General features: G+C 47.7%; 1 protein-coding gene across 1 annotated transcript in view; it reads left to right on the top strand.

The window, feature by feature from the left end:
• The window catches only part of MRPS5 (mitochondrial ribosomal protein S5), a 280,021-nt gene that overhangs the window by 82,871 nt on the left and 183,444 nt on the right, over window positions 1–13,706 (top strand). Inside the window, exon 2 of the mRNA XM_005293563.5 lies at window positions 5,948–6,015. Coding sequence (XP_005293620.2) covers window positions 5,948–6,015 — 68 coding nt within the window. The remainder of the gene's footprint in view (window positions 1–5,947; window positions 6,016–13,706) is intronic.

Below are 13,706 nucleotides of genomic sequence, written 5' to 3'. Positions count from 1 at the left end.
GTTTTTCATCTTTCCAGAAGCCGGCCTTACAGCATTCCATATTTAGTTATTAGTCAAACCCCTGAGTTAATTGACATGAGTGAAAACTACATCAGACAAGAGAGCCTCCAGGTAAGATTTCTGAAGTCATGAGCATGACGTGTGTGCTTTTTAATAGGCCCACTTAGTCATTCTTTTAAATTGTATCCTTATCTCTGTCAGTCTCCATGCAGACGGATAGTGGTGGTGCAGGGGGATTGACTAGATTCAGAGCCTTTTATCTTCTGAATAGTTTGTAGCTGGCAGCACAACAGGTGTAGCTTTCAAATGTAGTTAAGAAAAAGAGTTTTTTGACTCAACAGCCAGGCTGGCGCTAATTCAACAGCGAGGCTTTCCAGAGGGTTTGCCGATGTGCAAATCAAATAACTGAAATCATTCTGTTTGTTACCCTTGCAATTTGCTGCCAATTAAGGTTTAATAGTTAATTACCAGCTCATTAAGATTGCGACTAAAAATGACACTGAACGTTGGCTCTTAAAGGCAGAATTTCAAGGGGGAAACCCATGCGTGTATCACGAGGTCTGCAAGTTCAGAGCAGCCCGAGTCTAGAAGCTAATGGCGTGTGATTGAGTCTAGCTACTAGTTACCTTGCGTGCTCACCATGAGGTGTTACACCAGATTCCATTTTAAATAAACTGAGGAAAGAGGTCCTGTGACTAGTGCACTACAATGGGAGTCAGAAGACCTGGATACGCATTCCAGTGCTGGCGAGAACGGGGCAAGTCACTCATGCCAGATCCTCACAGGTATTTAGGTGCCTAACTCCCATTGAAATCAATGATTGATTTCCGTGGCAGCTGCCTCAGTACCCTGGAGAATCTGGGTCTTACTCTCCACCAGCGAAAGGGGGATCCTCAAACTTCTTCCACCCTCGCTCTGGCTCAACGAGTCACACGCTAAACTGGTGGTGGCGGGGACTGTCTCTTACTATATCTATGTGCAGCACCTAGCACATGAGGGCCCTGATCTCGGGGGTGGGGATCTTAGCTTGGCTGGAGTCTCGAGCAGTTACAGAAATACCGGTTGCTGCTGCTAATCATCGTCATCATCAGCCACTTTATTTAAGCCATATTGTAAATTATTAAATGTCTAGTTCCTTAATCCCCCAGCCCTTTTTTCTTGGCGGGGGAAGGGAGGGACATTGAGATTTGAGAAATAAATGAAGGCCAGCGAAGAACAATGCTCTCTCCTAGAGTCCAGGAATAGCCAGAGTGGACTAGAGATCGTGGTGCGCATCTGTACATATGGGAGCACTTGCTTGGCAAAACGCAGCAGAACCATGCTTTCGAGAGAGATGTCAACGCGCCTTGAACATCTGAATTTAGAAAAGAACTGGGGACTCCCCCCCTTTCTAATTTGTGGGCCTCAGTTATGTGCTCACATCAAATCCTTGTATGTCGGAGGAGCACTTAGCCACCTACACTGCGTATGTGATGCCTCTTTGGGCCTCAAACTTATTCGGTTAAAAATGGAAGATAAGAGTATGAGGTCTCAACGACTCTTGGTAAAAGGAGAATCCTAACTAACTTACAAGTCCACCTCAGAAACGTTCAGACGGGGATCAACGCTCACGTCACACTCCCCAGCAGTACCCGGCCCGGGACCGGGAAGCTAATGATCTGGCTGTTGTGAAAGGCTACCGGTGTGGTGCTTCTGCTTTCTCCTGTTGATATCACTCGGCTGCGTGCATGTGTTCCCTCTGTTTGCTGCCCCAGCGCTGCGCAGATAGCTGACACAGCAGACCCAACGAGAACCCCCAATGACCACAGAGTCTAGTAAGGTACAAAGGCACCTCGGCCAGGTTTATTGCGATCTCGGACACAATTGCAGTTCCCTGTAGGTTTCTGAGCCTAATTCAGGGCATACTACGAGAAAAGTGCCTCTTGGCAAGGATTCGGCTCAGTGGCGGGACTTTCCACTGCTCCCGTGGCCGGACAAAGACACCACCCCAGGGACACATTCTGGGGAGGGATAGCTCAGTGGTTTGAGCATTGGCCTGCTAAACCCAGGGTTGTGAGTTCAATCCTTGAGGGGGCCACTTAGGGATCTGGGGCAAAAATCAGTACTTGGTCCTGCTATTGAAGGCAGGGGGCTGGACTCTATGACCTTTCAAGGTCCCTTCCAGTTCTAGGAGATGGGATATCTCCATTAATTTATACACAGGTACAAACAAGTTACACATCACTCCTGACGTATTGAGGTGCAACCCCTCTACGTAGTAAGGTACAACCCCTCTATGCAGTAAGGTGCCGCCTCGCACCTTGTACCTGTTGGTTCGATCAAAACAACTCTATCCATCATTTTACCCTATTGCCCCTGTCATTGGGATGGGTCGGTCTGTTCCATGTTATCTGTGGAATGTTCCCGTATGGTATGTCTTGGTACCATGTTTATACTGTAACTATGGTAAATGAATATGTATTTCTGCAACATCAGCCCTTTCCTTGCCAGCTTTTGTGAGCAGGGCCTGCCTCTTGCTCACAGCTTAACTTTGCTTTCTATGCTAGCAAAGCCTTGACCATTACTTTAGTTTGGTTCAGGCCTCATACTGGGCCTTCATTAGGCCTTCCCTATGTTGCCTTCACTTACTACACTGGCCAGCGGACCAAATCCAGTGATGAATCCTGAAGCACGTTGCGCATACACTAAGAAGATTATCAAACAAATGGCCTGACCCTGCTCCCAACTAAATCAGTAGCAAAATGGACTTTCGTGGGATTAAAACTAAATCGGTCGAGAAAGGTTGTTGTTTATTTATCCTGTTATTTCTGTGTCCAATAGAACGCTCTATCCTGTTACATTAGCCGACAAGTAGTTCAGGGCAATAAGATCCTCTATAGGACTATAGGGCCTAACCTGAGCCTAGGTGAACAATGGTTTTAAATTGAGTTTTGATGTTAGAACTCCACCAGAGAGGTCCTTTGGGGCCATCTGCCTGTCCCAAGTCAGGATAAAGGAGGAGGGTTGGGCGTGGGGCTAGCAACTCCACCCCGTAAAAAAAAATTAATTTGCTACAGAAACGCCAACAATAGAGATAACAGAGACTTTTAGCCTGGAAAAAGTCAGTCTAACGAGATAAATCAATTAACAGCAGGATACCAAGGTAGGAGAAATAACTTTTGAAGTGGTAAGAGATTTATCTCGTTAGACTGACTTAACACTTGGTAAAGCTACCCAAATCCTTTCATGTATTTATACCTGCTCTTGTATCTTTTACTTCATACATCTGATGAAGTGGGTTCTAGCCCACGAAAGCTTATGCCCAAATAAATTTGTCAGTCTGTAAGGTGCCACAAGGACTCCTCTTTTTTTTTTTTTTTTTTTTTTTTTTGCTGACTAATACAGCTACCACTGAAACCTGTCACTCATAGTAGGAGGGTCTTGGGGCACCCGCCGCACAGGTGATAAATTAATAACGACAGCAGAGCTAGGTCTTACTTTCTAAAAGAGCTGCAGTAGTTCAACCCCCCCTCCCCGAACTTGAAGCAGGAATTAAATGAGATGGTCTCTGGCCTGTATTCTGCAGGAGGTCAGACTACAGGATCACAAGAATCCCTCATTTAATTCCTGCATCCAATTGAATAGCATGGTTGAGTTCCTGCAGATCTTTTAGAAAAACACCCTCAGTGATGCTCAAAATTAAAATCCCTGAAACCCTGGCTGCCCCCACAAACAGACAAACTGCCCTGCCCCAGGGTCAGGATTGACACTGAAAAGAGAAGAACCAGAGCCTCCATGAAGTCCACTAACCTCTTGGCTCCTGTTTTCAGACGCAAGGCGCTCAGATACCGCAGGGAGGGTTGGGAATATAAACCCTATAGCTAGGCAGATGCACGGACGGCTCTGTGTGTTTGTGCCTGTGTCAGAGAAGCACCAAGCCCACTGGCTCTTCTCCTTGGCTCCCCTCTAGTGCTGGCTGGAGAAACAGGGGGCTGCACATGCTGCCAGCCTATTCTCAGGCCTCCCCCACACTGCAGTGAGGCAGCAGGGATGTTGCTGATCAGACACGTTCATCCGGCTCCCGCTGGACTCCTGTTTGTGAGCAGAGATCAGACAAGCCAGCCCCCGCTGCCGCTCCCTGGGGGCACCCGCCATGCCTAGGAAGGAGATGGCTGCCATCGGCACAGACACCACCGTCCGTCTCCTGTCAATGGCTGCATCCCGTGGAGAGCTGCCTTCGCTCACCGGGGGGAGAGGGGCCCAGGGGTGACCGGAGGCATTAAATAAGGGCTTGACCACACATTCTAAAGGCCCGTTAGCCCAGAAGTCCCGTGCGTCGCCTGTCATCCGCCAGGTCTCCAGCACGGGGCCCAGCCTTGCTGGGGTTAAAGTAAAAATGCAAATCACTTATTTGCTACTGAATCAGTAATTAATTTATTTCTGAATATTTTTTCATGATGCATTTTTGTTCTGGTGCAGCCAGCTCCATTGATAGATCAGTCTATTAGACTTCAGTGAGAGCAGGCTTTGGGCTAAACTAAGGTCTACTGAAAATCTCACCCTAAGTTCTTTATCATTCCTATGGTGTGGCTAACTGAGGCACTCAGCTAGGGCGGGGCTAACCATGCAAACAAACTGCCGTGAACGTTATTCATGTTTTTAAACAAATTTTACTTCACTTGTGTCCATGCTTCTTTCACATTCACTTTCTGCAAGTGCATTGCAGTGACCCCACTTATTCACCCAGGTATCTGGGGAAAGCAAATTTCCGTTGCTATTCTGGAAGTGTGTGTGCACCCATCCAATCAGGGGATGGAAACAATCCTATGAATTTATCCAGCCAATCATAAATAAGCTTGAGTTTGGGATACTAGAGATCAATTTGTAGAGTCAAAAATTCAAAAGGATAATACACTCAATCACGTCAGAAAACAAATATAATTCCAGGAAATTACAAACCACTTAAAGATGTTATGTGAGGAGAAAATGAGACCATGTTCCTGAGATAAGTTGTTCACTAAAAATTATTTGCTCGGCTTTAGTATTAATCTTGAAGCTCTGGTATAGCTGCTGTCTTCCAAAGACTCAGCATCAGACATTTTGCCACATACAAAGGCTGCTGCCCTGAAAATGATTTCCACCTGCAGCTAGAGACAGCAGTAGTCTGGGTCCATTTCTTCTTAAAACGTTAACCAGCAAAAAGTGGTACCAATCCAATTGGCAGATTCCATGGGATACATAGTAACTAATGGATGTCTATTATCCCCTTACATTCTTAAAGGTTAAATTTCTCTTCCCAGTTCCTAAAATGGATGTTATGAAGGCCAAGATTATAACAGGGTTCAAAAAAGAACTAGATAAATTCATGGAGGATAGATCCATCAATGGGTAGTAACCAGGATGGGCAAGGAGGGTGTCCCTAGCCTCTGTTTGCCAGCCGCTGGGAATAAGCGACAGGGGATGGATCACTTGAGGATTCCCTGTTCTGTTCATTCCCTCTGGGGCACCTGGCATTGGCCACTGTCGGAAGACAGGACACTGGGCTGGATGGACCATTGATCTGACCCAGTATGGCCGCTCTTATGGTGTTGTAAAATAAAATGACCTATTGGGGGTTTGCTCAAAATGAGCCATTTATTTAGAAACACAAAGACAATCGGCAACTTAAAATGCAACAGCCGGGGATATTTTATTTGTTTGTTCCTGGCCTCCAAGTGGAGATGTTTTTATTTAATTTTTAAAAGACTCTAGAGTAATTAAACGAGTGACAAGAGATGTGTTACATTGCCATGCCAAATGTGATTCCGACAAACTGTCGCTGGAAAATATCTGTGGTGACAATTCCAAATTCCTCCCAATCTATTATTAAAGCTGGTTGATTTTTCACCCCTCAGCCTGGAGAGCTAGACATTGTTTCCGATCTAGAGAAATACAATTACTGCAGTGGATTTGTTCTGTTCTGTTCTAGCGCATGGAGGTCGCAGAGCATGTGGACAGCTGATGGCATCGACCTTGAGAAAGCAACTCAGTTCTCAGGTAACGTGTTTTCTGCTCTTTTCGGTGGTGGGTGTTAAACTCCTGGGCATGGGCAGGCAAACGGGGAGAGCCATATCTCAGACCATGTCTACCAGACGGGCGGTAGCTGTATTCTGCACGCTGACAGACCTGGGCAGCTGTCATCCCCATTGTATCAACTGCAAATTGGGAGCTTTTGTAAGCCACCCCCACAGCTTATCACCGGCCACTGGGACACCACATCTGGAATCTACAGTCTGTTTCCTCTTGCATCCCTTTCCATTAGTCCAGCCGTGCCTGGGCCCAGAACGAACTGGGGCGAGGGGTTGTCACTGCCTGTCCTGTATCCCTGGGGGCCTCACAGTGCTTTGCTGCTGTAGCTCCCAGCCTAGTGACATGCCGGTCACTCCCTGTGGGTAGCTCTGTGTACCGCTGCAGCCCTGGTCCAGCAGCCAGCCACCAACACATCAGCCACCCTCTGGCTTCTACCAGCATAGTTACGACCAGCAAGGTGGCCTCAGCACACTCCTAGTCCTGAATTTCCCCCAAACCGTGTGCCCTGTAGCATCCAGCCCTCCCCTGGGAAGCTCAGAGAAATAATAAGGTTTGTTGCTCCTGTACAGGGACAAAACTACATCCCATCTTTAACTGGGTGTAAATACACCCTCCCCTTTAGACACGGCACTGTGAGTTGGTTTATGGTCAATGAAAAGGTCTTATTAACAAAACATGCCTAGGATTCAGTGAGTTCAAGTACGAGGAATTAAGATAGAAAGAGTTACAAATAAAACAAAACAAAACCCGCTTCTAAAACTTACTCCAGCAAGATGCAGGCTTTGTTCAGAATGGTTTCTCTCACCAGTCATTCTTCTTCCCAGCCAGGGCTGACTTTCCCGCAGTCAGGACCTTCCACAGAAGTAACAGTTGCCGGCTCCCCTTGGCCTAAGTGAAAGACCTTTGCCTAAGCAAGTTTCTCACCTGTGTTCAGTTCAGAGACTTCCACCACCCCTGGGCTGAAGGGCCCACCTTCATCAACATGCAAGAGCTCTGGCCTCTTGTGTCTGTCTCACGATGGATGCTAAAGGTGGCTTCTGTCTTTGCTTCTATCTCCCAAAGTTCAGTGACTTTGGCCATGCCTACACCAGCAAAACTTTTGTTGCTCGGGGCTGTGAAAAAAGCACCCCCGGAGCAACGCAAGTTTTGCCAGCATAAGTGCTCATGTGCACAACACTAGGTCAACGGGAGATGCTCTCCCACCGACACAGCTACGGCCGCTCGTTGAGATGGTTTTATCATCTCGACGGAGCCTGGTGTGAAGGGAGCTCCACACTCTTTCTTCTCCCGCTTGATAGCTCCATAGCTTTGTTTATCTAATATGTACAAATGGACCTTCGTTGTCTCTGCCTGACGACTGGGCTGGTCAGAGACTCAAAAGTGATTTCCTGCAGCTAGGCAGACCTCTTAGCAGCTCCCCCTGACCTGCCTGGCTTGACCACAGTTTAGTTGTCACGCCAGGGTACGTCCATAGCTCTTAATAAATCACACAAGAGTATTATTGACCAGCGAGTTATTAGCCTACAAATGACACCTCACCAGGCATATTTGGTACAAAGATCATGACCAGGGTGTGTGGGGTGTGAACACAAGGGTGCTTCGCGTCCTAGCTCCCCCAGGTAGGACCTGCTGCGGGTTATGACAGATCTGCCAGGGAAATCACGCCAGTTCCCATCTGGCCTGCTCATCTCCCAGCGCTCCCACGCTGGCCTTTGCACCATATTGCCACTGTCATGATCTTCCTTTCCTGCCATTCGGAGCATGTTGCCCTCATCCCAATTCTTGGGGACTCAATGGACGGGGCGTTTGCTGCTCTAACTCCTCACCCTCTCCTGCAAGGCTCTGCGTGCTGCTACCTCTGCCTGCATTGGGGTTTAGTTTAAATGTGTCCACTCCGGAGAGGGGCGGCAGGTCCAGCTATTCAGCATCAATTCGGCAGACGGTCCCTCACTCCCGCTCGGAGCGAAGGACCTTCCGCCGAATTGTCGCCGCAGATCGCGGATTTTTTTTTTTTTTTTTTTTTTTGGCTGCTTGGGGCAGCCAAAACCCTGGAGCCGGCCCTGCCCAGCAATAGCTAAAAAGGCTTTCAATTTTTTAAAATATAGTTATATTGCAAGATCAAGTAATTGATTCATAGAGTCCAAAGCCAGAAGGGACCATTGTGACCATCTAGTCTGACTTCCTGCATAACACAGACCAGAGAACTTCCCTGAAATAATTCCTCTTTGAACAAGGCCAGATCCTTTAGAAAAACATCCAGTCTTGATTTAAAAATTGCCAGTGATGGAGAACCCACCACAGCCTCTGGTAAATTGTTCCAATGGTTAATTACCCTCACTGTGAAAAATTTCTACCTTATTTCTAGTCTAAATTTGTAGGCTCCATTTTCAAATAAAAATATTTAAAAACATTTGAGCTCATTAGTTTTGAAAACATCTGCTAGTATCTATGCACACATTAACTTGTATCCTGTATTACTGCTCAGTACGCAAATTCAGTACGGCCAGGAGCTGTGACCATTCCATTGACCATGGCAGTAACCATTGCATTGTCATTCAGGGAACACTATAACCCATATTAAGGTTCCCAGTTTAGGGAATTTCACTCCTTGTCCCCTTCAGACTGTCTCTCACTGCACTTTGATATGCTATGATAGAGGGGCAGTGACAGCTTCTCTTCTCTACTGTGATGAGAAAAAAGAATTGTGTTCTCTGGGAGTCAGTGCTCTTGGTTGTTAATTACATCTCGTGGACAATGTCAGCTTAAGGATAATCCGTTTGATGAAATGTTGGGCCAAATGCTTCTTGCACTTACACTAGAGCAAACCTCTTGACTTCAGTGGAGTTGCAAGGTGTCCTAGAAAAAAGAATTTGCTCCACGGTGCACAGAATTAAATGCTACATGGAGCCAGCAATGGACACCACGTGAATTCTTAAGAGTGTGTTTGCAACTATCTCCCATCCAAATAGGCTAAGACACTATCGCTTATTGTCTCATCCAGAATTAAAACAAAAAACAGATTAACCATCTCCCAAGCTCTTCTGTAAACAAAATGCAACCCGGCTGTCTCATGCTATCTTTCCAGCTAATGCCACATTAGATGAGCTTGTGTCCATCGGTTCCCTGCCTTGTGGAAGCAATAGGCCTGCTGGCATATGAAGTGGTCACTTTTACAATTTATTCCCACAATATACTGGGAGCTTTCCCTGTCCCAAGGACCTCACAGTCTAAGGACAGACAGACAAGTAGACTGAGGTTAGGGGAGGGGGAACAACAACAGGAAAGTTATATACAAGCCAACTCCATTTGCTGTCTGCAGCATGGCAGAACTGGATCAGTAGGAGGGGTGTAAATGTCGTGAAGGCGGGGACACAGATGAGCTGGGGCGTTGGTGCCATGCAGAAGGCGCGCTGGGGAAGACAGCAATGAGACGGGTGTGTGAAGCACTGACAAACAAGTAGATAAGGCCAGTAATGTTGGTGGAGCAGAGGGGCAGGGAGGGCCCCACGAGACAAGGGAGCATAAAGAGGGGTAGAGCTGCACAGACCTTTCCAGGTGGTGACAAGACACTTAAATTCAGCTTAGGCTTGGATTGTTTGGCAAATCTTTTCTTGGATTGCAAGGGCTCTATCCCCGCTGCCATGAAGACATTACCAGAGAGGAGGCCCAGTTTTAAAGTACAACACGTGGCTGCTGGTTGTGCTGGGACGGTAATTCTATTCCCTATGCTGTAAATGATTGCTCTTTTAGAGCTCTTCTGCTGCAGAAACTCTGGTGCTACGTAATGAGCACTAATTAGGAGTTTGATCTTTAGGTTTGTCGTTTGGGGGGATTTTTCCAGCTTCTTATGCAGCTGCTAATGAGGAAGCTACTTGCTAACCTCTCTGCTGCTCCAGGCAGGTTTGCAACACAAATGTTCACACAGTCGGAATGCTCACGTGTTCTTGGTGATTTCACTACACAAGTGACTGTGAAGCACCTTCGCATGGCACCCTCGGCTTATTAAACACAAGCAATGGAGAATACTGACCTCTGCAAAGTGCACAGGGACTGAACAGGGAAGGTCTTGTTTTTACCTGCAGTGTGGGGTTATTGAAATGTATTTATCTGGCTTATTTCTAGACTCTCCGCACCACGGTATCTGCATTTTGACAAATACCAGGTAAGGTGAGAGTCAGAAACACCTTCAGTGGCAGAAGGAAATGGAATCTGGGCTCACTGCTTTTTCTTCTCTCTGTTGCCTAGTTCCAGGGTGGCTAGGTGCTGATCACCCTGGGACTCTCCTTAGCCATCCCGTTGTGAGAGGAGAGGGAGCTGTAATAACCCCCCAGTCTAATTCTGGCCAGGATTCCCAGCTCCAGGGCTAGCACATTTTGTCTCAGTCTGACACGCCACAGCTTCTCCTGGGCTCACCTGCCTTGGACACCAGACAAGATATGGCAGAGGGACCTTGGCTTGCCCACCCTGGATGTTAGGCCAAACACTGTGCTGGTTTCCCGGTTTGCCAGCCCTGGAAGCTAGGCCAAACACTGCACGGGGTTTCTGGTTCATCTGCTCCAATTGAATCACCATGGAGTGGGGTCTCTCTTTGTCCATCCAGCACTGCAGGTCAAACATTTTGAAAGCCCCACCCCCGGCAGCAACCACACACCAACCTGCCAGTGACTGGCACTGCCTAGAGATGTGCGCAGCATTCGAGTGGCTCCAGGGAACCGGCTCCCAGGAGCAGGGGATGCAGCAAGGCTCCAGGCTCCCCTGGCTGCCAGCCACACCCTGCAGGCCTCTCTGCACTGGTCCCCAGGTGACGTCAGGCCTGCGGTGGCTAGGAACTCGCCCCACCAGGATGAGGGATCCATCGGCTCCCACGGTGCCACTGTCTCCATTGAGCTGCAGCTCCGCTCCGGGCCCTGGGGAGACTCGGGGAGACTCAGTTTTCAGGCTGCGGAGCGTGGGAGTGTTTAATCATGGTGGTGCGACAGCTCGTCACTGATTCTGTCGGCACCCAGCGCATGCTGCCATCGCAATACGAATCGTCAGGTTTATTGCAGAGTCGTGTGGAGTGCAGGAGAGTCTGAGAGCAACATAGTAACCATCCTCATTAACGGCTCCCCGGCAGCCTTTTCATGTAGGTGCCCAGCGGAGATGCGTTGATTAGAGAGAGGCGATGGATTTAAAAAATAATTGAACTTACTCAAGTGCTGTTCCTCCCTCCTACCCAATTCTGAACCTTCTTTAATGACTGCATCTACAAGTAAATAGGGCTGTCCACAGGGTGGTTGTCCGCTGTCCGAACCTTCCCTTTGCATTAGTGCCGAGGGCTTTCCCAAGGCCAGAAATGGTCCAGATCTCCTTCCTTCCCCTCCAGCAGGGTTCTCTTCTCTTCCTCCCTTTTCCTTCGCCCTCTTTTCACTCCCCTTGGAAGATCATCCCCCAGACTGATGCAGTGGTCTGCAGCTGTTCAATAATGCGTTGAGACAGCAGACAACATGGGGTCCCGTTCTCTGCTACGTGTGAGCTGGGGAAAGCCCTGGTTCTAGACTGACCAGGGTGAGGGTTTGTGGCAGGGACAGCGACGGAAAATCAAAGACGCTGGCGTTAGGCCCAAGGATGTTCTTTGGGGATTGAGCTCTGGATAGGCTCCAGGGAGGGAACAGCAGCGGGTGGGGGAGAAGATTCATGAGTGCAGCTGTGGCCCTGTAAAGCCTTGGAAACCCAGCTCCCTAGCTGAGTGAGAGCAGAGGGGGAAGCGGTGTCAGGTGGACAGCCCTTCCTGGGAAGGGAACCGTGACTACGGAGCAGACCAGTTCAGTTCAGTGCCCTGAGCACGAGGGCTGTTACATTGATTTGGGCATAGCCAGGAGGCGACAAAGGGAATAAAATGCAAAGGGTCCTGAGACCTGCAAAATGAAATGAGAAGAAAAACAAACAGCCAGAGGAAGGGCTGTGCCTCTGGTTCTGGGCTGGGGCTCTGGAGAGCTGGGCTCCAGGGGCACCATTGTTCAGTGTCTCAGGCGGGACCCTGGGCCTGTTCAGAACAGCCATTTTTCAGACCGGAACCTGTCTCTTGCTGTGCATCGGCAGCACCCAGCACAACGGGGCCCTTCAGGCGGTGCCCTCGTGTAAATCACAATAAAACACTCGGAGCAGGTAAGGCATTACCCAGACCTTTGAGAGCCTTTTGAAATGAACGATGGATCACAGGGCCAATCGGCTCTGTGTAGTTTGCTTATTTTAAAACAAAGAAGAGAGCAAACAGCTCTGTCCTTAAGATTTCCCTGCAGGCAACTGTACCTCTCTCTCACCCAAAGTTTGGTTCCAAATAGGTCCTTTTGGCATCCTTACTGCTGGTTTTACAACTTGGTAAAATGAGTAAGAAGTATTTGACTTCTGATACAATCAGGAAAGACTTTCTGCACATTCCAGCTTTTTCTGATAAATTGATCCAGCTTCTTATTTAAGTTTCTGAACCTCCACTTGGAAAATTGCAATTTTAGTACAGCATAAAGTTTCTATCAGTATAACCCTCCTGCCTTACCTTGAGGAGTGGAACACACATGATAGAGAGCAGCCTAGTTTAAAGGATTCTCTTTATGCCCTGAAAACATCCTAAAGGCTATAATTATGGACTCTCAATCTTCATGTAAGGTGTCATCATTCATGCTACTTTCTTCATTTGTAATGTTCTGAAACTGTTCTTGGGGCTTAGTTTGAGAACACTTTGTATGACTATTAATAGCCACACAACACAATAAATTCCTTTTGCCTATCGTTACTGGAAGGCTGGGTAAATTTTTTTCCTGTGGGGAAAAACATACGCTCAGAAATGCACAGTATGTATTTCAAAAGGTTTAAGATGGCATGAGGATTTTGTTGAAGGATTTAGCTTTATCTGGAAACTGAGCTGCGATTAAACCCTCCTGAAATGTGCCATCAGAAATGCATGGCAGGATATTATTAGAACCATTAGACTTGGTGCTTGTCAAGAGAGCTGCAGCAAGAAAAAAGGGAGTTTTGACATCTCACCCTGGCTTGAAGAGATACTAATGCGTGACTATGATAATGAAGGAGAGAGGCTATTAGGTTTCTCAACAGTGGGTTGAGTTCTGCTGTGCACGTTATCCTCTGAAAGGGAAAGAATCTTGTTTCTGTGCTGGAGCTACAAACCCTATACAGTCACCCAGCAATTTCTTCCAGGCAGAGGCTTCAAAGAGTTAAATCCCACCGCAATTGAAAAATCAAAACATTGGTAAGTTTCGTTTGTTTCTTTGTTACTGACTGGCATTAACAGTGAACGGTCCCCAGAAATGTTGTTTGCCAAGATGCTTCTTTCCGACGGGCCAGACACTCAGCTGGCGCAATTGGAGTCACTCCAGTGAAGTCAGTGAGACTTTGCTGAATTCACACCAGCTGGGGATCTTACCTGTGGTTTGTCACTGTGCTGGCAACGCTTGTCACGTCTTTCATGCTTTCTGCAGAAGTGGATGTTGCACCAAAGCTAGCTTAGCAGGGCTGAGTCACGCAACAATGAATCCAACTTCGATCTCTTTCTTCCCAGGAACTGACATATGCCCAAGTGACATTCAGAGCTACATTTGCAAAGGAAGGTGCAACCCATGTGTGACACACACTCATTTTCACATGCAGACTGGGTGACGTGA

The sequence above is a fragment of the Chrysemys picta genome, chromosome 3, assembly GCF_011386835.1.
Source record: "Chrysemys picta bellii isolate R12L10 chromosome 3, ASM1138683v2, whole genome shotgun sequence".
In the NCBI taxonomy this organism is placed as follows: Eukaryota; Metazoa; Chordata; order Testudines; family Emydidae; genus Chrysemys; species Chrysemys picta.
The sequence above is the reverse complement of the archived record's forward strand: the minus strand, read 5'-3'. Positions and strand labels throughout refer to the sequence as shown.